This window comes from Larus michahellis, chromosome 5 (genome assembly GCF_964199755.1).
Source record: "Larus michahellis chromosome 5, bLarMic1.1, whole genome shotgun sequence".
Classification (NCBI taxonomy): Eukaryota; Metazoa; Chordata; class Aves; order Charadriiformes; family Laridae; genus Larus; species Larus michahellis.
In genome coordinates this window covers 30231391-30258930 of record NC_133900.1, presented here as the reverse complement: position 1 = coordinate 30258930, position 27540 = coordinate 30231391, and the positions used below count along the sequence as shown (strand labels likewise).

The window sequence follows — 27540 nt, the reverse complement described above, 5'->3', positions numbered from 1 at the left end:
AGGTACTTTCTACATTTCTTCCAAAGACAGAGGGAGAAAGCATTTGTCTTAAATTCTACTGTGAACAATTAAACTAAGATTACAAGTAGCATTCGTCTCATACACAGTTCCCCTCATCACAACCTTCCTCCTGTCCAAAAAAATCTAGATGAACATATGATTCATCCAGGCTTAGTAGCAGGCCAGTATCAACATTCCGAAAACAATGTTGAGCTCATTCCTCCTATATACAAAACAGAAAAGTAAGTTTTCGCGAGAAGGATACGAGACAGTTTGTAGCTGATAAAGGTTACGACTGTTCACTGATTACCTGCAAACGACTGAAAAGATCCCAATAGGTCAGTGTTACCTTACACTTAAAGATTTTTTTGTTTTCCTTTGGCAGTTAATGTTTCACATACTGAATTAGACAACTTCGGGGTTTTTGAAGAATCCTAGAAGAAGAACATATGCTTTGTTCTTCAAGCAAACAAAGCTGAACCAAGAGAAGGAGATTACTCTTTGGAGACCTTGAAAAACAGCCAGAAAATTAACCTCAGGACTCAGCATTTGTACCACAGGAAATTACAAGACTTAAGGATTTTTTTTTTTATTTTTCTAGCAATAATTAAACATGAATTCAAGGTTGGTCTGCCATTAGTTTTTTTTCAAGTTGTAGTAGACTGAACAAGTATATCTGGAATCAAAACCTGGCAAGTTACATCAAATAAAATAAACCATTCCCTACTGACGCCTATGGCAACAAACATATATAAAAAAAAAATGGAGTAGTTATGAAACGAAAACTAGATATTTTCTTTTATTCATTACTTGGCCATCTTTACAGGTCCACAGCAGAAGAGAATCACCAGACAACTCAATGGACTCCAAAACTAAACAAAAAAAGCAAAAAAGGTTAGTTATGCTACATAAAAAACTCTGCTTTTTGATTACATATAGTGAGAAATTAACATTAAGTGCTTTTGGAGATGATGATGAGATAAAGATGAGGACACTTTTATGGATGTTTTGAAGCTTATTTATGTTTTTGATTTATAGATAATCTATCCATAGTTAAGGGTCTAACCATTACATTTTCTCCTACAAACTACTAAAACCAGACACTACCCAGCAGTTTAAATAACATATGAAAAAAGCTGCATCTATTTAACAGCTGCAGAACTCATAGGACAGAGGCAATAAAATATAAAAAAAGACAAGAGTTAAAAATCCTACTGCAAGAATATTAACTGTAATAAAAGAGAAGACATTAAACCCAGCAGCTAGTTAGGTGCCAGGACATAATAGAACCCATAAGGACAGGCAAAGAATGATGCTAAGTTAGGGAGAAAGAGTCTGTTTTCAGAGAAGAACTTCCTGACAGACACCACAACAAAGCAACATGAACGGTGACTGTGTGGTCCCCTTCTCGTAAATAAATCAGGCGTCAAAGGTTGATCTGCAGTTAATAAGAGGCCTAAGCCTTCTCCAAGGATTTGTAGTATTCTGTCAGCACAGTCCAAGCCTTAGGAGCCATGAAGCCTTCCGGTGGGTTTTGTCCTTCTCGAGCCAGCTTGCGCATGCGGGTCCCCGATATAAATTCAAAGTCTTCATGGCTGAGAGAGTAGGAGTGGGGGCAACGAGGGAGAGGAAAAAAAGAACATATTTTAAAAGCAGGCAAAGTTGTTCACATTCCTTCTGCTTTCTTGATACTATACAAATTTCTTCTCGTGAGTATAATGCTGTATAGGAACTGTCATTTCCAGACATTTGGCCAGCAATGTCAGTAAATCTCTAGAATATACACCCTCTGCAATATGCAGCTTAGGTAACTCCTGAGGTTTAGTAGCATGATCCAACTGTTCTCCTGCGGAATGAATTGAGCCTATGCTTCCATCTAGCCTGGCTCGCTCTCTTTGAGGGAACAGGGAGCTGCTGTTGAGAGAGAACCATCTCCTCCACCTCCTGTCTCGGTCCTCTGCCAAGAAACAGCAGCCATCCAATTTTGCACTGCCATGGCAGCAGACCAGCCCAATGTGCTGGTTGGAGATCATTCCAGTGCCATTAGAGAATATGAAAAAACAACATTGCACAAAATCTTAGTGAAGGACAGTTTGCAGAACAGAGAATGTAAAAGCCCCAGAGTCCAAAGGAAAGCTCCACAGCTGCTGCAGCTGGGCCACTGCAAGCCACTGAGCATGTATATACATATATATGCATATCAGTAACGTGGCACATACAGTTCATAATAAAGAAAAAAAGCAGGGGAATAATAAAAATACCTTCCTCTAAAGATTTCCCTGTTTTCCCTAAAAAAAACAGAATTCTGTAGCACAAGTGCACAAATGAACCCAGATCAGGATTGTTTATCATTGTTAACATGACAATCTAAATTAAATTCTCAGGTATGTGATCATAAGTGATCCACAAGCTAAAGTCTTACTCCTCAAAGGACTGAAACAGTAAAAGCAAGACAAGAATGCCAGAGTTCTACCAAAGACTCCAAAGGAAAAATTATTTATTCTTAAATTAAATATGCAATTTCACTTACACCATTTGCTCAATTTGCAACATGTATGCATTACTCATTCTTTATTTGTCTGTTTGAAATAAAAGCCAAATATTGATCTCAGATGAACATGCCTTAGATAGAAAGAAGAGCCAAGTGTGTGCATCAGAGGGCAGAACTTGGCTCTAAGTGCTGAGCTATGCTCAGTAGGACATGGAAGTTAGCAAGATGCAGATAGCGTTCCACAGTTCCGTTTCACAAAACCACTAGCCCCATAACTTTTTGATTTGGATTGTACACATTTACACAGCAGCACTGCCATACACGCTCTTTTCTTATTGCTCTCATTTTTGTTCCTTGGCAGAGAGATGCCTACTGTTCACTAACACTGATTGAAGGTAACTTGCGTTCTTTGCGATGAACCATTTCCATAAAATATATGTGGGGAAGTGATAAGCCTGGTTAATTCTAGTGAAGAAATACTAAGTTTTCAGAAGATCAAGAAAAGAAAAGCAGAGCAAGTGCTATAAAGTTTCTCCACGTGTGGTTTTCTCCACAGCTAGCAATACCAAAGCTCGAGCATGAAAAAAATGTAGCTGTTTTATCCCTTCCTTGCCTGTTAAGTTTTCAGAACTACACTCAACTTCCGCCTATACCCTACAAGTGAAATAAAGGTACTAAGACAATAAATTTAGATATGCCATATAAGTTTGCTTCAATAAGACCCCCAATTCCTTTAGCTTCCTCTTATCCCTAGATGCATAAAATACAGCTCTAGCAATTGGAGATATCAAGAAATAAAGAAACACAAAAAGAAGACAGAAATTGTAAGAAAAGGAAAGAAAAACGTAAGTGAAAATCATTTAATCATAGAATGGTTTAGGTTGGAAGGAATCTTAAAGATCATCTAGTTCTACCCCCTGGGCATGGGGGTTGGGACACCTCCCACTAGACCAGGTTGCTCAAAGCCTCATCCAGCCTGGCCTTGAACACTTCCAGGGATGGGGCATCCACAGCTTCCCTGGGCAACCTCTTCCTGTGCCTCACCACCCTCAGAGTGAAAATTTTCTTCCCAATATCTAATCTAAATCTACCCTCTTCCAGTTTGAAGCCATTACCCCTCATCCTACCACTGCATGCCCTTGAAAAAAGCCCCTCTCCAGCTTGCTTGTAGGCCCCCTTCAGGTACTCAAAGGCTGCTATAAGGTCTCCCTGGAGCCTTCTCTTCTCCAGGCTGAACAACCCCAACTCTCTCAGCCTGTCTTCATAGGAGAGGTGCTCCAGCCCTCTGATCATCTTCGTGGCCCTCCTCTGGACCCACTCCAACAGGTCCACACCCTTCTTGTGCTGAGGACTCCAGAGCTCGATGCAGTACTCCAGGTGGGGTCTCACCAGAGTGAAGTAGAAGGGGAAAATCGCCTCCCTTGACCTGCTGCCCATGTTTCTTTTGATGCGGCCCAGGATATGGTTGGCCTTCTGGGCTGCAAGCACACATTCAGCATCTCACAACATTTCTAGAAATGTTTCAAAAGTACTATTATAAAGTACAAAAGTACTAATGATGCCCTCTCACTATCCCAAACTTCTATTTTAAATGGATTTTTCTTTTTAAAAAAATGTAATAATCCCTTAACAAGTAATCACTAAAGTGACTCAAATGGAGCTTTGGCAATATATACTGTGTGTTGAAACAACACAGTAATTTTTGCATTTTTTTAAAATATACTGCATTTGCAATTTTATTGTTTCCAGTTCAGTCTCCACTTCCATACTTAAAACAGAGCATTTGAATAACCACTCAATACTCATTGTCTTTACCAGTGGTAAAAATCAAATCTCTTGAATATCACAAACTGAGATTTCCACTAAGCAGAAATACCTTATCAGTACTGGCACTGTGGTGTGATGTGAACCACAAGCATTTTGAAATAAAACCTACGAGTATGAGTAATTTGCTTTTGTGGAAAAAGAAATCAGGAAGAAAAGTCAAGTAATTTTGTTCACGGAGAATTTTGAGGATATTAGGAACTACTCTACTTAAAATGGATTTGAGCGGTATATGAGAGGGGGAAACATTGGACCATTAAAGCTGCTATGAAATATAAATGCCAAAGCCATCCAAATTCCATTCTCAAGTGAGATTTGGAATGACTCTCAATGAAACTTAACCCAAGCCTTTTCTGAGCATGGGATTTAAGTGACTTTGAAATTATTACTCAGTGGCTGCTGGAATTAGCTTTCTTTGTGCCATGCTGTATGTTAGTAAACGCTTTTAACATTGATTTGACCTTTCACTACCAATTGAGTTTGACTAGTATTAATACAATTAAAAGCATTCTCCAAAAACAAGAGGATAAAAAAGGCAGAAATAAATCCACAACAAAACCTTTTCAACAGAAAACCAGTCTTGACACATATTAAGTTGGGACTGATACTTGCTCTGTGGCATAGCATCCTAGAACCCTGTTACACTCACAGTATGGAAAAAGCCTTACATACACACGCTGCGAAATCTCCTTACTTATGCGGGACAGAGCTAGGCAGACAAAAAATACCTAACTTTCCTGTGCTCTCATACATCTAGCAAAAGGAGAAAAGGAATTTTTTCTTCCACTTCAGATTGTGCCCATCTTCCACAGGCAGAGTTCTATGCACATACAGGCACCAACAGTACCTTAACAACAGTGACCAAGGTGAATATTTTTTTCCTCTTCAACAACTAGTCTCTACATGTTTAATCTAGGTATAAAATATATTAGGTAATTGATTTTTCACTTGGGAGCAGTAAAGATCAGTCATAATCTTGGGAACCCTGACCTGTTAGGGTATCTGGCACTGTGCAAATGACCTTCTTAGAATTCCCATTTTCTGTGCAGGGCAATGTCTGGTGGTCTTAAGAAATTACTCTTAAATACAAGAGTCATTCATAGTTTTGCTTATTCATAAAAATACCATTTTTTGAAACAAATGTATGAAAATAAAACAATAACATGACTTATTCACCCTGTTCTTGCTTCAAAACAATTGCTGTGTTCTACTTAGCTTGTAAACTTTAGCTCAGATTAATTGCTAGGACAATTCCTTATCTGGGGTTCAGTCCTTTAACAATTCTCCTTCTCCAGCTTCATGCTTCCTGAACAGGATATGTCAATGAGGTGAAATCTAACCTTACAACCATTGTCAGAAGGATTTTCACTGAATTTAAATTTGCTTTTGCAGCATCAAGTCATGACTTAGACCATAAATCCTACAGGAACAGAACATTGCCCCTTACAGTGTCAAGTCTTTGTTATGTCAGTCTGTGTTACGCCTTGGGAATCCCCCATGATGCTGAACAAACCAGCTAGTATCAGCTAGGTTCAAAACCTAACTGGCCATGAACAAACTCTTTGGGAAAGTAGAACATAAAAATGTGATTAACATCAACATATGCAAAGCTAATCCTTTACCTGCTGTGAATGAAATTCCTTCCTGACTGGCAGGAAGGTTTTAAGTCTTCTAAGCTGCTGTAGTGTTTCAATGTATCTTAAATTATGTATTAATGTTAATTGAGAAACCATATTTCACATAGCTAAATTAAGGAGGGCAGACAAGCGTGCTTGTCTCAGCCTCTTACTACCACTTTAAAAATCAGGTATTACACCAAACAAATTTGGGAACAGTATGTACTTAGTGGGAACAACTGTCCTGTAAGTATGGCTTGCTAGTATTAAACAGTCATGACAACCAAATTAAAGGTCCTGGGAATAAACTATATAAAGTTAAAATCTCTTCTTTCACAGATACCCATGCTTCATTCACATTTTACAGAAAGCATGAACAGTCTGCTCTGATAACCTTACTTATGGGTTCCTTTTAGCCAAAATGACCTCATCAGTTTTCCTCCAGGACAAAAAAAGAAAAAAAAAAAATATACTTTTCCAGACACTGCTGTGGCTTTTTTTTTAATTGCCAGACTAATTTCCTTTCTTAATTGAGTTTTTTCCCTCAGCAGCAGTCTGTGGCTGCATTTTATAGGACTGATCTTCTGTAAAGAATTGGGAATCTCTGCTCACCCGAACTACTACTATTATTAAGGCACCAATCCCAGATTACACTCGTCTGTAGTAACTGTTTGAGAGGCCTTTTTGGCTGCAGAAACACACTAACTGTTTTTCCGAAGGAATTTCAGAACCACTCTGCAACAATTGTTGTGCTGCTAGTATAAAGGCTTTTACATCAGTCTTTTCTTACCACTTTTCCTCACACGCAATGCTCTATGGTTATCTCTGAATGCAACTGGGATATCAATGCCTTTACTTATAAAAGGGGTACATGTTGATACACCTGCTGCTAAGTGACTTCAGCTCCAACACAGCACTGTACGTAGCAGCTCAATACTCAACCAGCAGCGTGAGGCGCTGACACGCAAAGCTAACAGTCATGTTCTCCAGACTGTTCCCAAGCAGAGATACTGGGTCTACTGGAACTCCAAGGGCAGCTTGTGTTCTGGAGAATACTAACGGAAGTGAGAAAGAAACGTAACTTCTGCACCAACTCCACAAAACTGCACTTGTGTGGACACCTTTGGGAGATGAAGACCTTGAAAAAAAAAATGACCTCTTAGAATTACAGGCAGTACAACTGAGAAGTAAGGGCCTTTGTTACTAATTTGGAGGCAGGGCCATTGGGAGACTTTTTGATGCTTCCCAGGCTTGCCACCAGGTCATGAGCAGCTTAGCCACAGCAAGGTATCACATAGTTGCCCAGTATCTTATGGTATGTAGCTGACCGGTACCAACCCAGCATATGAAAACCTACTCCACTCCCACAGGCATACATGGAATGCTATCAGCAAGCGTTACATCTTTCTCATAAAAGCCGAGCATGAATGTTTAGAGATGTCACAAGCAAAGCAATTCTCTGCCACTTCTAATGCTGCAGCCCCAACTTCCAGCAGTTGGATCAAGCTTTTGGTAACCTGTCACCACTAGCCAAAGATTCATCCCCCATCATCCCCATGGCTTGGTATTGCCCTCAGAAGAAAGATAATTCACTAATATCAGCAAGGAGTCCAACTGCAATAACCTCTGCATGTCTTTGCTACCAAGCCAGGTGTGGGTCAACTCTGCCAAATTAGAAAGACACCCAAGACAGCACATGGTGTCCATTATGGCTTCTCACAAGCACCTTCCCAGATAGAGGAGTCTAGGAAGCCTGAAAGAATAGAAGAGATGACCACTCGGGGAGAGAATAACTAATTCCAGAAGCTAAGACACACAGCTCAGCTATAGCTCAGTCCAAGGGAAACCCACTTGCCATAACCTTGTGTGCATCCATTAGTGATGTGAATTCTTGAATTGCCTAGTTGGCTGCCAAGTTTCCAAGCCACAAAAAACTGAGAAAGGTGCAATAGAAATCAAGGTACTAATTTCCATAACAAGTCAGAGCAATGCTTCTATGCATACAAACCACTTCCCCACATTTTCATGCTGTGTTTTTCATCAGGTAAGTGGTGAGTTCAGGAAAGATTTCTACAAACATCACTACTTCACACCCAAGGGTCTTCCACCAGTACTGATCCTCTCATATTTCCAATCCTCTGTTCCTTGCCATCCTCCTTACAGAGTCAAACACCACATGGTCCAGGAGTCTGCCACATTTTCAGCATTACACAGACTACATTGAAATGCAGCCAACTGCACCCACCCAAGCTCTAACTTTTCCTGGAGCCTACCACAGTGTTCTGTCTATGGCAAGCAGGAGCAACAATGGCTCTCTCTTCAGGGAGTCTGCATGTGTCCGCATTGCCATCTAGAGGATTGCTGCCATACTCCAGTCCGCCCTGTAGTTTACAAACCGTATCTGGGGAAGGGCAGGACAAGTGGTCTTACATTCTGACAGCAGCAGGACAAAACTGCATATAATAGCAACATGGTCTTTTTTCTAAGACAGTGGCAGAAACAGGGAAAAAAAATGCCTCAAACCAAAGGGTTCCCCTGTAGGCATGATGAAAGGATAATAAGGTGCGCATAATGCAGTCTGTGACAACAGGTAAAACCTGTTACCACAGATATTTTTTTTTATCATTCGCTCTGGCTAATGACAAAGGTACCATTTTACTCCCCTTGATCTAAATCAACTCTATCCTGCCAAAAGTACAGTATCGATGATCACAGAATCAATACCATCCAAAGAGAAGCTTCACAGCACTAAGGCGAACCTTAGGCTGGAATGCTGCCTATATGGGATGGAGGAGGAAGGAAGAATAACATCAGCAAACTAAAACAGCTAAATAAGCCTCCCTGATAAACTCCAATTTTAAAACATCTGCAATGTAGCAAATCATCAAATTTCTAAACACATATGGACGTCATAGAGTAATACACAGTGAAACTATTTTAAGTCTTGTCAGGCTTCAACACATTTGCCTTTATCATGCTGCTTACAACTTCCAAACAACAGAACATACCATAAAGTTATATTTAGTTATGTAAGAGACAATAACTCTTTGCAGCTTTTGAAAATAAAAGCAGACCAATTCAGGTACTTGGAATTTACTGCTGAAATATAAAGCAGTTACATAACTTACAATCAAGGTTAAACCAGCACGCTATCTACTAATAATTATAATTCATGGTAAGAAAGGCACAAGTTGATGAATAAAATTTGATGGTTGACTGTGACAAGCCACAGCAACATCCTTGGAGACTTTTATACTCAGTGCAACTGCAGCATAAGCAGCTGACGAAGAAAAGATAAGAGATGGGTTCATTTTTTACAGATCAATCCATCCCGTGCTGAGTTCATACTTTCAAAGATGAACTGTGTTGTACAGACGTACTTCTTCAGTTAGAAGCAGTAGGAAATAGTCAGAAAATAAAAAAATACAACTTTTTTTTGAAAAACACCTTGCTCAACAGTTTGTATTTCCATACTAACTTCAACTGCAGTTTGATGTAAAATAAAAGTACAGTTCAATAATCTGAATAAAGAGGTTTAAACTAAAATGACAAGTCATCTTCCCAGTCCCACTCATTGGCACCACAGCAACACATGCAGTGAGTTTTGGACTCCGCTATGCCACATAAGTGAAAAATAATATTGGAACATGCAGAAGGTGAAATTACCTGTCCTGTAACTGGATTTAAAAAAAAAGAATAATTCCCAGATGAAAACCCTGGCACATACAATGGACTTAGGGCATCATTTTACATTATTGTTAAATAGAGCAAATAGCTATTTGTCACCCTCTCTTGTCCAGTATCTTCTCCCTGCTGCACTCTCTCATTGTTTGTCTTCCATCATATCTGATGCATACCTGACAGCTAAGAAGCATATTTAGAAAGATAAACCATCAGAAAGCTAGTCTTACCATTATAATAACATTTTTCTGTGGATTTAGCAATTTGTGCCAACATATTTCAGCACCTGGGAGGGAAAAGGGGACTTTCCAGTGGCAGCTAAAATTGGGTCATGTTAGTTGTGCTGTGAAACTGCACCCAAATCATGCTGATGTCAAGTTGCATTCGTGATGCATCTAAAGAGATCTAAACACTGCCACCTTTGAGCAGTACGAATTTAATTTAAAACTTTTTTTTTTTTTAATGTGGGGGGGGGTATAAGGCAGCTATTGCTCAAAAAGTCTTAAAACAAAAATACAACTTACTGATCAGAGTCATAATAATCCATGCACTTCTTTTTCTTATTATAAGCTGCAACTCTGAAGGGTACAATTTCCAGTGCTCGGAGGCCTGGAGCCATTGTCAACACTTTGGCACCATGGGTTGGTTCATACAGATCTTTCCCAGTGTCAGGGTGTGGCATCCCTGCTGGATCTCGCCCTACAATGTAGAAGTTAGCTCCTGCAACCATCCGTGATCTACAGTGCCACTGAACCTAGAAGACAGACAGGGCAAAACAGTTAACAGAAGAAAATTATCAAAATATGATCCTTAAAGTGTGCATGCATTGTATAATTACCACTTTTTCTGTAATCAGACATGATTTTTACTATGGAGCCACAACAAAACAAAGAATAAATTATGTGAATCACTACCAAACTTACAGCAAAGATATACTACTGCCATTTAATTTGCAAATTAGGATGCTAAAAAAGTTATTTTAACACAGTGTTTGGAACAGTATAATCAAGGCAAGTAAGATGGAGCTCATCTATTTCTTGGCTCAGTTCCTCCCGATATTGTCACCCTCCATCCCTTTCCTTTTATATAAGAAGATTAACGCAAAAGCAACTGCTTTGGGAAGCTTAGTGGGATCTAGCCATATATTGTTCTATTTTAGTCACAGTAATTTCTCTAAAAAGACACCCCGACCAATAGATAGTTGACAAACATCTCTTTGGAAAAAAGACAAGATACATTACTTAAACACAATGTTCACAAGTGATCTAATCAACCTATCTACATATTAAAAAAGAAAAATTACCCATACTCAGCTTGTTCACCTGGTGCATGTGGCAAGGATGTTGTCCGAGGCAGAACTTTAATACACAGCATGCAGCAATGTTAAGACCCAAAAGACATATAAACTAGGTACATACTGCACATGAATGCTTGGAAGAGGCTTTCAGAGCGCTAGGACTGCCTATTTATACAACAAGCTTCCAAGATGAAAGCTGATAAAGCAACTCTAGTTTTGGTAAATATTTAGTCACTTCTGCCCTGATTACTTTGAAATAATTTGATTTAAACACATCTGTATGAACTGGGGAGGAACCAACATCAAAATCAGAAACTTCAGGTTTACTGAATTTTTGTTCTAGATGTACCAACCCCCTTCCACCTAATATTTGACGTACTGTAAATATTGACAAACAGCTTTCCCACATTATTTCGCTGCACATTTCAAAATGAATGGTTTCATAACTTGATTTTTACTTTTTTCCTTATAAATCACTTACTACTGAAGGTGTAAAAAAAAAAACAAAAAAAACACACACACCAACAAACCCACCACCAAAACCCAAAACCCAAGATACTTCAAAGGAAATTCTGCACGCAGACTATTCAATCATCCACACCCTAGAACCAAAGAAATTCTTTCAAATTATCGTATTTAAATATGGTGAAAGGATTTTTTTTTTCTTCCAAAGACTGCAGTATTTACTAGATCCCAGACTGTTAGATATGTTACACTTATAACGGTTTTTAGACTTATTATGTTATAGCACTGTTGGTGAATTTTATTCATTTTTATATGTAATATTTTCAATAGAAAATTTAAATGTACAGTACAGGAAAAGGAAAATAACTATTACATTACTTTAGGTAACAAAGACACACCACTTCAGGAAATGACAATATGTTCTCATACTGCGAAACATTCCCCTAAAAGAATTGTGACATGATCTATACAGCTTACTATCTGCCAGAGGATACTCAGAGAAGAGTTTTAAAAACCAGCAAGTATATAGCAGGATTTTCTTATATGTGCAGCCTTACCTTCACACAAACGGAAGGGCCTACCCAGTAACTACATGGTGTAAAATAGCTTCGCAAGTTGAACAATAACAAACATCTGTCAAAATATCTGTCAAGCACTAAAGGGAAAAAAAAGAAGGGGAAGCAGGAGTGGAAAAAACCCACAAATCATAGGACAAAAGTTGCTGCCACTACCTTATAGTAAATGGACAATGTGATGGATAAATTTTCCTTCCATTACAACTAAAAATTTGCATCCGCCTACTTACTGCATATCTTTACATAAAACCAAATCACAGTGTTTCGTATTTTCATCACTGTGCATGCTGTTCTGTTAATAAGCTTTAGGCAAGAAGCTCAAAAGTGATTTCTCAAAGTAGTAACTAAATGTTAGTTCCTCATTAGTTCTATAACTAATCGTTATAGAAACCACTCGAGGAAGTTTTGCAGTCAATATGGACAGGGTTCTGTAAATCAGTAGTTAGATAACAAAATTAGGAACCAGTCACAAGTTATAAGGATACCATTGGTATCAGTTTTCATCTTGACTACTGCCAGATACTACACATGATAGATTCCACTGCTATTCAAGCATACAGGGTGCTATGGAAGCATCTGCATGCTGATAGCTATGCTAATAACTTTAATATTTATATTAATTTATATTAACAGTATTAATGTATATTAATAATACTAATATTTATGTATTGTGTTTGCATGGCAAGGTTTTGGTATCAGGGGAACTACAGGGGTGGTTTCTTTGAGAAGCTACTAGAAGCTTCCCCTATGACTGATAGAGCCAACACCAGCCGGCTTCAAGATGGACCCATTGCTGTCCAAGGCTGAACCCACCAGTGATGGTGGCAGCACCTCTGTGATAACATATTTAAGAAGGGTGAAGGGGGGGGCGGGGAAAAAAAAAAAAAAAAAAAAAAGGAAAAAGCTCCGCAACAGCAACTACAGCTAGAGAAAAGGGAGAGAATATATGACAGAAACAACTCTGCAAACTCTGCAGACACCAAGGTCAGTGAAGGAGGAGGTGCTCCAGGCATTGGAGCGGAGATTCTCCTACAGTCCATGGTAAAGACCATGGTGAGGCAGGCTGTCCCCCTGCAGCCCATGGAGGTCCATGGTGGAGCAGATATCCACCTGCAGCCCATGGAGGACCCCACGCTGAAGCAGTGGATGCACCTGAAGGTGGCTGTGACCCTGTGGGGGAACAACAATGGAGCAGTCTGTTCCTGAAGGACTGCATCCCACAGAAAGGGCCCTCGCTGGAGCAGTTCATGAAGAACTGTAGCCCGTGGGAAGGACTCATGTTGGAGAAGTTCATGAAGGACTGTCTCCTGTGGGAGGGATCCCACACTGGAGCAGAGCAAGACTGTGAGGAGTCCTCCCCCTGAAAAGGAAGAAGCAGCAGAGACGATTTGTGTGATGAATAAGGATTGTGGATTTTGTATCTCCTCATATGCTCATGAATACAAGACTGAAGTAGATTTCTGTTAATTCTCACAACAGGTCCATGGGGAGCAGTACAAGATTCCCTACAGTAACTCACTCACATGCCTCAACTAGATCTGGACAACAGTTTTTTCTGGACTGAAAGGCAGTGTAAGCTCTGTTTGATCAGTCAAGTAGACAGCAGAAATAGGCGACACCTGTCGAATTTAATTCCACTGGTGAGATCTCCTATCTATCAAAAAGCTACCACAGAGTTAACCTCTTGAGCCTGGTCAGAATTTGAGTTTCCTGTGACTAATTGAGGGATGGGGGGGGGGGGGGGGGGGGAAGTAATGAGCTGGAGAGCCAATATCCCCTAAAGGAACTGCCCTCAAATGAGAGCATTTATTCTCTTTGCTGCTTCCCACAAACCTCTAGGGATTCCAAACCAAGACCTGGCTTCTAAATAAAGTGTGGCCAAAGAATTATTTCATACAAAAGCCTTTAAACAATTCTCTCTGAATTAAGTTTGCCAAAAACCAAACAAAGACTTTCTTTTTTCTAATTTGTGTATAGCCCTCCAACATACAAACTTTTTGCATAACAGTCATAAAACTTAAGTATTGTAACATTCAGGACAACTATTTGGTATGTTAACAGATCTCGTAATTCCTTCTGAAAAATGCTGTAAAAAAGGAGGCAAAATTAATTCATTATCATACCCTTACAACTATAAAGAAAGGAGCCCATAAATCCAATATTGTCTCCCACCATTTCCAGCAAAATCCTCCAATACAGAAGTTTCTTCATAGAAGAATGTTTCGGTTGATGACAAAGGGAAGTTTTATGGTCTGGTTTCACAAGGAAAATTAGTCTCCTCTCTCCATTAAAAAAAACACAATGCACAAACATCAGGTATAGTACAAAATACTTCAGCGTTTTGTTTAAAACTTTTGATGTATTTACCTCAGTTGGTCCAGCATACATCATAGGGGAAGGGAATATAGCCACCACTGTAGTTTCTGGATTCAAGATCCCTTCCTCCAGTACTGCAGCATGTTGCTTCATGCGCCACATGAGAGGAACATCATCCTCTTTTGTCCAGCCTCCAAGTGGATGCAAGAGTAAAACTGGGCGCCGGTAGCCACGTTCCAAAAGCTGCTTATGAGTATCTTGCATTAAAAGAGCATGCCCATTGTGCACCGGGTTGCGTAACTGGAATGCAAAGACAGCATCTATGGAGAAAAAAAACAAACCAGAAATATAATGAAAGCAAGCTATTTTATCAGGAGTTGTACAACTATAGAAAAATCTTTAAATAGTACAATCTTTCCTCTGAACCCTATTGAACCAGTATAATAGCAGTAGTAACAGGTCATTAAAGGATTATGATTTATTATAAAACCATTGTACTCAATAAGCAAAACGAATAAAAAACAACCATACTAAAAAAACATAAATCAGCTTCCTTAATTTTTGAGATTTCTGCATAATTATTCTAGTTTCTCCAACAGCTGTAATCTTCTCTTTGGATTTTTCACTTGCATGAGCATATAATATAAAGTTAAATTCTAAGAGGAAATAAAATTATGCTATCTGTCTTAAAGGCTCAATGTATTATCAGGAGAACAAATGGTCATGTTTGCAACAGAACAAATAAAATGGGATTTAATGTGCCTTAATAAGTTTCCCTCACCTAAACAGCTTAGTAGAGTTTACACACAGTAAGAACAAAGTAAGGCTAACTGCTATTCCAAAGTATTACAAACCCTTTGTCAAAAAACCCTGACACAACCAGGATTTCTCCCTTCTGCAAATTAAAATAAAGTAAGGTAACCTGCAAGACAGCAAAATCACCATAACTAGGGTAGCTAAAACAAAGACTGGTATCTCAAAACTGCAGATCCTGGAAATACTGACCGCACTGAAAAGAGACAGGAGCTCAGGACCAATCTCTGTTTGCGTTCTTGATGTTAATCTCTTCCCTCGTGTCTAGAAGTGTTTAGCAGCTGCCTGCCAGCCGCTGCCACAAGGCAGTATGTTTGATTTTTCCCTGAGCTTTCCCTGCTTTATTGCTCTACCTCTTAGTTATCTGCCTAACACAACTGCTTTTGTGAAAAAAACTGTTTTGTTCCTTCTGCAATATAAAGCTAGCAGTTAGCTCACAATGTTTAACTGTGATAGATTCCACTTTGCATCAATCTACTTGCATTGCTGTCATAAGTTTTGCTCCCCACAAGCAGCACAGAACACACCTAGAAATAGAAGAGCATGAAAGCTCAGCACTCAACTATACTTCTGTGGTTTAGTCAAACCTGATAATTTTTCAATCATGTTCTGACAAGTTTATATTGTCTTTTCTTACATTAGTAACATGTCTAGTGTGCACGGAAAGATAAAATTCAGAACCTCAGGCATTACCAGCTTCTATCATGTATTTAGGCAATACAATGCCCAAGATAATAAAAATTAATACCAATAAAAGGCAAAGAATGCCACCTAAGAGAGCATTAAAAAAATCTTCATCCTTGAAACAATGCTAGCCCCTGTGGTATTGAGGCAGCAGGCATTTGGATAAATCTGCAGGAAGAAACAGAAGAAGAAAAATTTACTCACCGGCATTCATTTCCTTGAATTTTTGCCGTAGTTCAGCTGGAGTGAGACGGTACTGATCAAGTCCATCATTCCAATAAATACGATCAAGGACCTGTAGATCTCCACCTACAAGCCAGTTCCCTTGCTCCATGACCATCTAAAAAAAGAAAAAAAAAAATCCTTTTTAGGATTGGTTGTCAGCTTCTCCTAAGCATCTAGAGCATTGCAATGGGGACACATCTTTACCAAGGGAAGAGTTCTGGGTTAATTTTATTTGTCATTCTCAAGTCAAGTATCAATGTTTAAAAAAAAATTAAAAAAAATCACTGGTACATAGTCCAGACACATTATACTACGGTGCAGGAGATGCACAAATCTTCAGTAGGCATATGCCTTTCTGTCAAAATAAAGGATTTTTTTAACATATAGAAATGCAAGTAGCCAGTATTCTTAACAAACATTATTATTACATGACAAAAAGAGATAGTGGCTGGAAAGCCTAATATATTAAGTACAATGAAGTTAGACACTTCATAGCTGTTGGTCAAAGCAAATGCAGTTGCAATATCTCCTTGCAGTTTACAAGATTCAGGTCAGCAATAAAGTAACAAATAAAACAGTTCTATTAACTACTCACTCACATTAATTTACAAATAAAATCAGAATCTTTGAAGTAGGATAGCTTTTGGATTTGTTTCACAGCAACACTTTACCAAGGTAACATATATTGCACACTCACTAGGATTCTTTTGATATCTTCAAATATCACCTCACCCTTAATAAAAAAATAATTATAGCAAGCTGCTTAAGATACTCTAGCAATGGCCATAGAAATCACTCAGAAATTGTTAATTTCTGAGAATGCATTTGCTTTTGAAGATGGAACCACAAAAAACTTCCAAGTTTCATACACATTTCTGATAATTTTTTATCCTTACTTATTTTAAAGATGACAACAAATAATGATGTAACGTAAGACATTGCATACTAAATTCACAGCCAAGATGTTAAAATTAAGTCTGGATTTTTCAATTTATTTTTGCTTTGAGATAGATGACCTAGTAGAACTGAATCATGCTACAGTCACCACCCCCTTCCCAAAGAAAATGCCAGACTTTGACATCTTACCAAGGTGGGAGGAAGGTGTGATAAAGATATGAAGATGAGAAAACTCTGCACTACAGTAACACTCAGGCACCCAAAGATTTCTGATTCATTTAGAAAGGCCACCAGATTCATGTGCTGTCATAATACTACTATGCGCACATTCATATACTGTCATGATACTACTATACACTCAGTACAGACATAAGAACATAGCTCCTCATCTTCTACATTAGTTTCAGACATGTCATTCTGTAATTGCTCATGCATTATAATAAGTCATTCAAGTCTTGTCTGTGTGAGATTTTCTTAGAATTTCTTAAATTTGGGTTAAGTTTTCAATAAAGAGGTAATCTTGCATTCATCAATACAGAACACATCAAGGGCTTTGAAAATCTTCCAGACTACTGTTACTTGTATCTAGCAGGAGATGTCCTTTTTCAGATATACTCCTGAACACAACTTCAGTCAGTGAAAGGATGACATTACACATTAATAAAATAATTGTTTACCCATTAATAAAATGAAGAAGTCAAAAAATCCATACTTTTCACATACATATAACTATTAGTCATACAGATACTTTTAGGACACTTCAAAGGCTTTCCCTTTTTAAGAGCAAGTTCATAATTTGAGGTTTGTTTGATTTCTTTTTATCTGATTTTAAGGCATAGTTGTCAACAAAAAGATACTATAGAGAAAAATGGGGAAGGAAACATATTTTTGCTCTGCAGAGCTAAGATGCAACAATTACATCAGCTTGCAAAACCAAACACAGCATTGCAATGAGTATGTTACAATTAGAATATTTCAGTATGATGTACACATAAGGTCAAGATAATAAAATATACTGAACACAATGGATGGGAAATAACTCCCCAGAGAGTTAAATGATGAACTCTCCAGGAACGGGGCCTATTTCAAAAGCATCTAAACCAGGCAGTTCTCACATGCTCCACACACAGGCAGAATAGAAGTTTTCTTGCCTTCACAATGTATATATCCGCTGACTAAGGAGCTTTGATGATCCATCTGGCTACACAGAGGGATGTGCTTCCTAGACACACTAGAAGGCAAAGACCCCTCTTCTGTAGCACAGATTCTACAGTACATCCTAAATTAATTTCATGTGTACATATTGACATTAGATTTTCACACTAAGTGCAGACTATTCAACAGCTGCATCGAACAAAAAAAAAAAAATACCTTTGTTTCTGCTCAAATGTTTTAATTAGTTCTCAAAGTGGTTTTGCTGTCAAAATACACCAGTCGCAGACGTCAACTTCACTTAATATGCAGCTCCACAAACAATACAGCTAATAGGACTAGATTTGGACACACACCTTGATATAGGGATGTTCCTTGCATGTTGTTCCCCATTGCCTAGCACAGCGTTCCTCTTTCCTGTGCTCATAGAATTCGGGATTACGGAGAATGGCCACGCGGCGACCTTCAAACACCAGTGCAATTGCTGTACACCCATCCAGTCTGTCTTTGTCTTCTTGAGTAGCCGTTAGCACTATAGGAACTGACAGATTAATAACTCCCCCTGTGGAATGAAGGAAAAAAAAAAAAAAAGCCCTTATCCTTGGTAATGGTCATTAATGATACTATGAAAATCTGCCCTCCTAACAAGTTACAGTCCAGGCTGTAAGTGTATCACACAACAGATAGCTCAAGTACTTATTTTAACAGGGGTTAAAAGCAACTTTTAGAATGAAATCCTGCATAGGATACACATGCTATAAAAATGTGCAAGCACTGAGGTTTGAGGAAGAGCAAAGACAGTACTGAAAACAGCAAGTACTTACAGCTGCACACTATATTTAGTATTTAGACTGTGAGGTTACTACTTTTTCAGGATCTCAAATGAATACCTTGTTCAAGAAGCTATATAGTAAGCAGAAATACACAACTGACATTTTTAAAAATATTATCTAAAATATTAGGAATATTAGGCAATATTGCTACTGGAGTGGATAATGAGTAAAAAGGAAATAGCACTCTCAGTAGCCGTACTTTCAGTCCATAAGAAGAGCTCACTGCAATAGACGCAGCTAAATGTACCCAAGCAGTTAGCATATATAATTCAACTACTTCAAAAGGTGACTTTGCTGTTTACTTAAAACTGTATTCAGATTCAAGCATATATATTTCAGAAAAAAAAGCTGAGCCAGGCAGACATTTTGTGGTTTATTCAGTTGAAAACTTACCAGCTACTTTACTTCTAAAACTAAACCAATGTATCTGAATTTTAAGGCTATGTGTGGTCCTCATTTTTAAGCATTTACTTCACTGCTAGCTGCTGGAAGTCTTGTTTTTCTTGACCACAACAGTGAGACTTGAGAAACCCCAGTGGAGTAAATACCGTAAATCTCATACAAAGTTTGAATTCTAATGAGCATACACTTGCAGAAAGAGCGCAAAACTTTTGGGTGGTCTCCAGGAGAAAAGTCATGAAGTTAATAGGGGGTTTTGCTGTTGGCTTTAGTGGGGCCAATACTCTAAATAAGGCTGATTTCCCTGTCATTTGAGCAACACATTTTTTATAACCTTCTCTCAATTTTACCTCAAGTGTGGTAGGAAGTTAAAAATTATGAAGCTGGATTAAAAGTTTAAGAGAAAAATAGGTCCCCCCTTCCTTCATAATGCAAAATGAAAAGTATGCTGCACATCATGTCCTAAGTTCAGTCATAGTGCTCAGAGTTATTTTTAAAGCAACTAGGTCATAAAATTGACCATGGCAACAGTCACAGAGAAGGTGATTTGCCACCCCTAGCTTCATAATTTAAAAAATCCTTTTCCTGTCTGAACAAGTAAATAAATATTTCAAACTGGGAAGAGATCAATAATAAATAAATAATATCTTTGACATCCGTCTTCAGCCGCTGTACAAATGAGAAACTGAGGCAAGGTAGTAGAGTGAGTTTCTTAAGTCACAGATGAGCAGAGTCAGCTTGAGACTATTTCAGATAACTTAAGCTTTAAAGTGAGAATATCAACACACCTGCACTGATCTCCATAATGTAGAAGTCAGTCAGTATGAACATTGCATTTAGAGCCCAAAGGATGGGATGCATTGCAGGTATTAAACAATTTTCCTCTCTTGAAAATCAAAACCCTGGAAAATGACTGCTGCTGTGAGACTCCAGAACTAACACACCAACCAGGGAGGAAACTTTCAGGATGTTGCTTTGACTTAACCATTGTCACTGCTTCAAGTAGCAAGATAGCTTTAAGGCAATCACATTTTTCTAAAAAGGTTCTCATACGTAAATGTTGCAATAGATATCTAAGAGGAGGAAGTATGGTAGCATCTAGCCGAACACAACTGTTCTATTCAAGTTTAGGACTGAAATTTTTTTCCATCACTAAGTTATTCATTATTTTTCATTACTCATATTTTGTATAGCATAAATGAGGTACTAAAAATAATTGCAAGAGTAGTTTAAAAACTTGTAATATTGCCATATCTGAAACAGTCACCTACACAAGGTCTTAAAAGCCTCATAAAAATTCTGATTTACACAAGACTACAAGGCAGAATAAGGAGCTAAAAGCTATTTTAGCAGTTGAATGCACAGCATGCCATCTGCAGAGTATGTTTCACCTGGATGGACACACAGAAGGCATGAAAACAAAACTAGCAGTCCAAAATGGTACTGCAAACTCTAGATACTGCAAAATAACAGGATGGCATTATGTTGCCTAGGATAGTATCTGAGACTTATAGAAAAGGGAACTAGAAAATATAAAAGGGACAACAGATGTCTGCATCATAGAATCAAAAGACAAGTGACTTTTTTTTTTCTTGCTATTTGGTCTCCAGCAAGAGAGGAGTAATGCAGAAGGAAGTGGAAGTGTGGAGACAGGAATTTTTACTATCTCTCTTTCACAGAGAGGATGCAAAAAAAACCCTAAAAGGCTGGAGTAAAACAGAGCCTTCGAAGAGGAATAAGTGAAAAATTACAAAGGATCACAATCAAATTCCAAAACCTGCAGACGTTATCACTTGTTGACTACCTTAACTAATGCTTGCTCTTAGCCAACTGGTAATGCAAAATAAAATATGTTAGTTTAAATCATCACAGGATAAATACTTAGTCATAGTAATTCAATTACATGTGACAATTGTCCATACTCAAGCCACCTCCTCCAATTCTGATTTCATACTTGCAATAGCTCCAGCATTCAAGTCAGTTTGTTGTCCTTTTCTTGGTTACTATTACAGAACAAATCTTTTGGCACACAGAGTTAAACAGCAATTAAATTGCAATTCTGAATCGTAAAATCAATTTCTTCAAAACAAATTAGAAGCATGGATTTTAGGTTGAAATGTTTTCAAAAAATGAAAACTTTTTAAATACATAGTTTGTACAGGCAAAAAGACAAGACATTCAAACTGTAACACGATCGTAGGTATAAAGAGAATAAAACCATCAAGTATAAAACTGATTATAATATCCTATTCTCTTACCCCAGGTTGTGCAAAAGCCTGGTAACGTGTTACCACAACACCACTAAGCAAAGCATCAGCAATATTTTAGAAGTAGGATTAGTTTGCTCAGTTTTACAAATGGTAAGTTTCACCCTACCATCAAGGAGACAGTCAAAGTGAAGGCACTGTAGGTATTCTCTCTCTCTCATAAAGCCATTCAAGGGTGTTGCCCAACCTTCTGCTAGCACTTGCACCCACTGCATATCCACCTTGAAAAGAAATGGAGAAATAGACTTAGAGCAGATAAAAGTTGTTGCTTAATGACTGACATCAGGTATTAATCGTAACAGATCATGATTTACCCATAAAATTCAGGACAAGACAAATGAAAGGTTTCTCAGTGTTACAGTTTTTAATCACAAAGAATTCAAAGTTTCTACAAGTAAGAAAAAAAGAACAACTTGTTCCTCACTGTTCATATTTTTGGCTATTTTCAAGTCCTTACACTAGATCAATTTCCTTGTGTTAAAAAACAAAACAAAAAACACTAAACAAACAAAAAAACCGCAATAAACTTTATTTCTAAAAGTTTGATAAAGTTCAACCTAACAGAATTAAGAGTCCCGCTTGCATGTATTTTTTTAACAAAGATAACCAAGAGGTTAAAAAAAAAAGAAAAAATAAGAAAAACACGTACAATTATGACAAAAATATCAGAATTGTGGGGGTGAAAATTAAGAGGTCTAATCTTAAAACAGATTAGAAAGAAAATTTTTATTGCAGAAATTAGTGAGACAATTCATAAGTAGAACTCTCTTGAGACCAGTACTTATTTTAGTTTAAGAGGTATCAGCTCACAGAGAATTTCCTTCCTTAGTATTTAAACAGTCACGTTATGACTTAGTGTGTGGCCTCTATTATTTCTGCAAGTGCATTACTAAGACTTGGTCAAGTCTTTGACAAGGACAGGCTTTGCTTGTGCAAATCTCTTCTGCAAAGAGCATGACTAATTTTATTACACTGTTTAATTTATGCTGAGGCAAGTACAACACATTGTCTTCCCAAGGTTATGTTATATACTTGCTTGATATTTAACAAACCTCTGGTTAGGGATGGAAGGGGAAAGGATTTGTTTTTCTAGATAGGGAGCAATTTAGAATGGGACAATAAAAAAATTTAATAATGGTGACCTAAATATTTATTCATCATCAAAGCAATAAACAGTTTTACAGACACATATGTGAAAGGAATCTAGTTAGATGCAGTGAAAGGAAGTATTAAAATTTATTAGTAGAAGGGTAGGCAGATTTTAAAACAATGTAATGCAGTGCTTAGTATGTTGTCTCAATCCTTTAGAGTCAAGTTAGTTGCTGCAGATGCTCAACTCTGAGCTTAGTCACCTCCTAGATCAAATGCTTAGCTTTAAGTTCTGGCAATACTGTCAAAAAGCCAGTGAAAAAATTAATGCATTCTATCTGTGTTTAGGCCTAGTTCTTCAGAAAAAGCTGCCAGAAGCAGCTTTGTCTAATTTATTTGAGTTGGAAAAGAATGCATTTAAGCAAAATAAGAACAGAGCTGATCAAGTTGATCCATGTTTTTCCACGTTTCCTCTGCTGGAAGCCAGAAAAGTAGCATGAGTATGTTCTAACGAGAGAAAAAAAAAAAAAAAACCAAACAAAAAAAAAAACACGACAACAATAAAGTAGATCTGATCTTCTCTCTGTAGACTTAAGTTTGCAATTGTTTGAGCCAGGTATGTAAGGTTACTATCATTCAGCTGAAGGTTACCAACAAGGAGAATCAAGAAGCAGTAACTGATTTCCTTCATATTTCTTGGTCATTACAATTCAAAAATAAAATGATTTCTGCAAGTAAACTAGAAAAGAAAAAATCAGTAATTTTTCTAGAAACAACTACTCATATAAGACATGCCAGGCATGGTTTAGTCTGTGGAAAGGGGGTACAGGGGAAGTGTGGGAGGGAACCACTGTAAATTTAATCTCCAGGCTTGGGATAAACTAAGTAACTGTATACCACACATTATTTATGAAATTATGAAGATTTAATTATTATCTCTAGTAAGTGATCAAAGAAAACACCATTGCTGTAATTTCTCTCAAGAAAAGAGGGAAACTGTATATTGAGATATACCACTACAGGTATTTTGACTATACCTACTTCCGCAGAGCGGACTGTCTTTCAACTTCAGCAACGAGATAACTGAGTACAGAATACCTTATTTATTTCCAAGGTTAACAGAGACTCAGCATCAGTTTTGGCCAACTGTAGCTTGTTTTCTGGCACATAAAGCTCTTTCACCTCATAAGAAGCATCCACTGGTACAATGTCCTGTATAAAAGGAATAAGCAGAACTTAATGTTTGCTCAGAATGCTTCTCGGACACTGAACACATAATCAAGAAGTAAAATTGTAATGTTGCACTGCTCTGTAGCAAGAGTTTATTCATTAAGCAATTTTTACTCATTTAAAAACCAGCTCTGTTCCAAGATTATGGTATATTGCTAGTCAAGCTCCTGGCTTGAGTAACTAAAGTGAAATATTCCGACGAGATTTTTTCTAAAGTACCCCACAGAACATTTACCTAGTAAATATTTAACTACTGAATTGAGTGCAGTTTTTATGACTTATTAATGCCTTTATAATGACTTTATACTTGCTAAAGAAGTAAAGAAAGTTTTAGAGACTAAGCATTTATAAATTTAAGGCATCCACTATGCCACATACATTAGAAGTGGTAACATACAAGTATAAAAGAAAACAAATCTCTTTCTCAATTGAAAGTGATTAATACAGAAGTACAAATTAAACATATTATCAACAGCTAATGACACCGGTGTCCTAATCTATATACTAACACTTAGAACATTTAAATGTGAGGCCATCTATACATGTGTATATATGCAATGCATTGAAATCCACTTTTACAACCAGAATACCACAGAATATGAATTTTTGTATTTGAAAAAAATCAGTTTTCTTCTATGCATTTTAAACAAGACATTCTCACTCCACGATGTCAAGACCTTAAAATTTTCATAAGATATGAATAGAAGGATAAAAACATAATTTAACAAAAAAAAAAAATGGACATCATGATAAAACTTTAAAGAGTCTCCTCTGACAAAGAATGGTGTAAAATGTCAAAACTTGGTCAAATGTTCCAGTGACATTCAGCAGCAAAAAAAACAGTGAAAAGCAGATTACAGTTCTTTTTAAAACAAGCATTTCAGAGTTTTGGAAACTTTTGTAAAGTATTGCTTTACTTTTTGAGAAAAAAAGTTCACCCTTACGGCAAGGTATATACAGACCCATAACAAGAATAAAGAATTATCTTTATTTTTCCAGTATATGCAGCCCAGAGTAAACAGGTATGTCTGTAGGAAACACAAAGTTTGCCCAAACATTTTAAAACATTTATTCAAGCATTTATCAGATGTTGGGCACTACCTCCATGGAAAGTAAAACAAAGGGAGTGGCGTGATGAAAGCAAGTGGGACATAATATGACTGCAGCAGTAAAAAGATGTGGGCTCACTGGCATCTCCAAAGATGAATAAAAGGAAAACAAATTAGACTAGCCTTTGGAAATTGTGTTGTATAAGGAAAAGCTTGGTCCATTGCACATCAGACATCATTCGGGAAGCTAATTTTATTAGCTAGTGAGTTAGGCAAAACCTGCCTTCTATTTTCTCTGCCTGAGCAGCAGCGTTACAGCCCAGGAGAGCTGCAGCAGACTCCTGCCACAGCAGTAAGCCCAGAATCAAATAAATGTATTGCCTGCTGTAAAGAACAGCACGCCTTATAAGCAAAGTACAATGACTGAGTATACATTATACTGCTTCACAGAAGATTCCCCTCTGGACCGTAGTTCATTACCATGCTACAATGTCCTAATTTTACAAACCATCAAAAGTTTAAAATAAATGTGCCTATTAAAAAGGTGTCTTCAAATATTATCCTGTTTTTAGTGTCCCACTTACAGGCAAAACAATGAAGAAAACAAAGGTTTCACATTGCAGTTTCTGTCAACAACCTACCTCATTATAAGGATGTAAACAGCTTGAAGACAGTTCTAGAAACACTGAGTCAGACGTTTAGAGAATTTGTAGGATTAGTAAACCTAGACTCCCTTGCAGACAAGAAAATGGTATTTAAATCATCTTATATTTTTAGAAGAAAAACGAAAACCAAACAAAACCAGCCAGCAGCATGAGGAAGCCATAGGTCTTTAAACTATACAAATTTTAGGAAAACACTAGGCTAGCAAGCCATCTAGTGACCACTTTAAGGTAGTAACTTTACTCAAAGGTTTATTCTCCCAAAAGACAAGTTACACAATATTCCTCAACATTTATTGTTTCTCAATGCATCCTTATAAATAATGGAAAAATAATTAAAAAATAAACTAGATGCTTTATGGGAATGTGTCTCCTCAGGCTGCAGTGGCAGGTTCTTTGCTGCTGCCGTGTAACACTCTTAACAGACTGTAAAGAAAGGGCCTTCAGGCAAGTTTCCTGTAGATGGGCATTCACAAGTGATATCCAATTTACACCACTGCATGAGCAGTCTTGTAAGTTCATATTAATTGAGGTGTGAGGCCACTTAATTATTTCTATATGGAAAAAACAAAGAGAAGTATTTGCTTGACTATAATAACCACTGAATTTTTGCTACCTACAGTTTGCAGGGAAGTTTGTCAGTTCTTTAAGTACGGGAAAACTGAAAAGTGCAGTCACAGCCATGATCTTAACAGGGAGAGGCACAATTGCTCATCTATTGTGTTATACCATGCTTTAAGTTCACTTGAGCATAGAAACACTTCTCCCGTTGTGCCAACAAGAGGAATTTCTGACCCCAGTCTTTCACTGCTGTTTCTCTCAAATGTGTAAAGAACAAACCCTTTACACATTTGTATTGGCCAAAATAAGTCATCTTTAGCTTACATAGTACACCTATATCAACCTAAATGATTTTGACTGAAAACATCTAGGAAATACTCATACAAACCTATCAGTCAGCAGATCTAACTGTATGACTCTCGCCTAACCAGAGTCTCTGCAATTAACATAGAATGGCTCTGAACCAAAACCTTGTCTGTACCTTTTCCCAGAATACCAAAGTTAAAAACAAGAAAAGAAAGCAGAAGAAATAAGTAACAAAAACGACACCATCACAGTATTTAATGATTACACAATTCAATATAACTGAAGCTTGTTCTTTAATAACTCCAAAATTATACATGCTTTTTTACCAATTTGAGCTACTGAAATCTGTAACATCAAGGTAGATTGGGAACTGTCTGAATGGCAGAGCTCAGAAGGTTGGGATCAGCAGCAGAGTCTAGTTGGAAGCCTGTATCTAGCAGTGTCCCCCACGGGTCAGTACTGGGTCCAGTCTTATTCAACATATTCATCACTGACCTGGATGAGAGGACAGAGTGCACCCTCAGCAAGTTTGCTAATGACACAAAACTGGGGGGAGTGGCTGACACACCAGAAGGTTGTGCCACCATACAGAGAGACCTGGACAGACTAGAGTGTTGGACAGAGAGGAACCTAATAAAGTTCAACAAGGACAAGTGAAGGGTCCTGCACCTATGGAGGAATAACCCCATGCACCAGTGCAGGTTAGGGGTTGACCTGCTGGAAAGCAGCTCTGCAGAGAGGGACCTGGGAGTCCTGGTGGACAAGAAGTTTACCATGAGCCAGCAATGTGCCCTTGTGGCCAAGAAGGTCAAGGGTATCCTGGGGTGCACTAAAAAAAAGCATGGCCAGCAGGTTGAGGGAGGTCATCCTCCCCCTCTATTCTGCCCTGGTGAAGCCACATCTGGAGTGCTGTGTCCAGTTCTGGGCTCCCCAGGAACAGGAAACCGCTGGAGAGAGTCCAGCTGAGGGCTACAAAGATGATCAAAGGACTGAAGCCCCTCTCTTATGATGAAAGGCTGAAAGTCTGGGGTCTGTTTAGCCTGGAAGAGAAGACTGAGAAGGGGTCTCATCAATGCTTATAAATACCTGAAGGGTGGGTGTCAAGAAA

At 37.9% G+C, this 27540-nt stretch overlaps 1 protein-coding gene across 1 annotated transcript in view; it reads right to left on the bottom strand.

Moving 5' to 3' along the window:
- Nucleotides 1-564: 564 nt before the first annotated feature.
- PAPSS1 (3'-phosphoadenosine 5'-phosphosulfate synthase 1) overlaps nucleotides 565-27540 on the bottom strand; it is a 46919-nt gene continuing 19943 nt past the window's right edge. Inside the window, exons 6-12 of the mRNA XM_074589402.1 lie at nucleotides 23723-23836; nucleotides 21645-21756; nucleotides 18393-18598; nucleotides 15967-16102; nucleotides 14317-14585; nucleotides 10137-10366; nucleotides 565-1595 (exon numbers count right to left, since the gene is read on the bottom strand). Of these exons, the coding sequence (XP_074445503.1) occupies nucleotides 1457-1595; nucleotides 10137-10366; nucleotides 14317-14585; nucleotides 15967-16102; nucleotides 18393-18598; nucleotides 21645-21756; nucleotides 23723-23836 (1206 nt within the window). The 3' untranslated portion in view covers nucleotides 565-1456. The remainder of the gene's footprint in view (nucleotides 1596-10136; nucleotides 10367-14316; nucleotides 14586-15966; nucleotides 16103-18392; nucleotides 18599-21644; nucleotides 21757-23722; nucleotides 23837-27540) is intronic.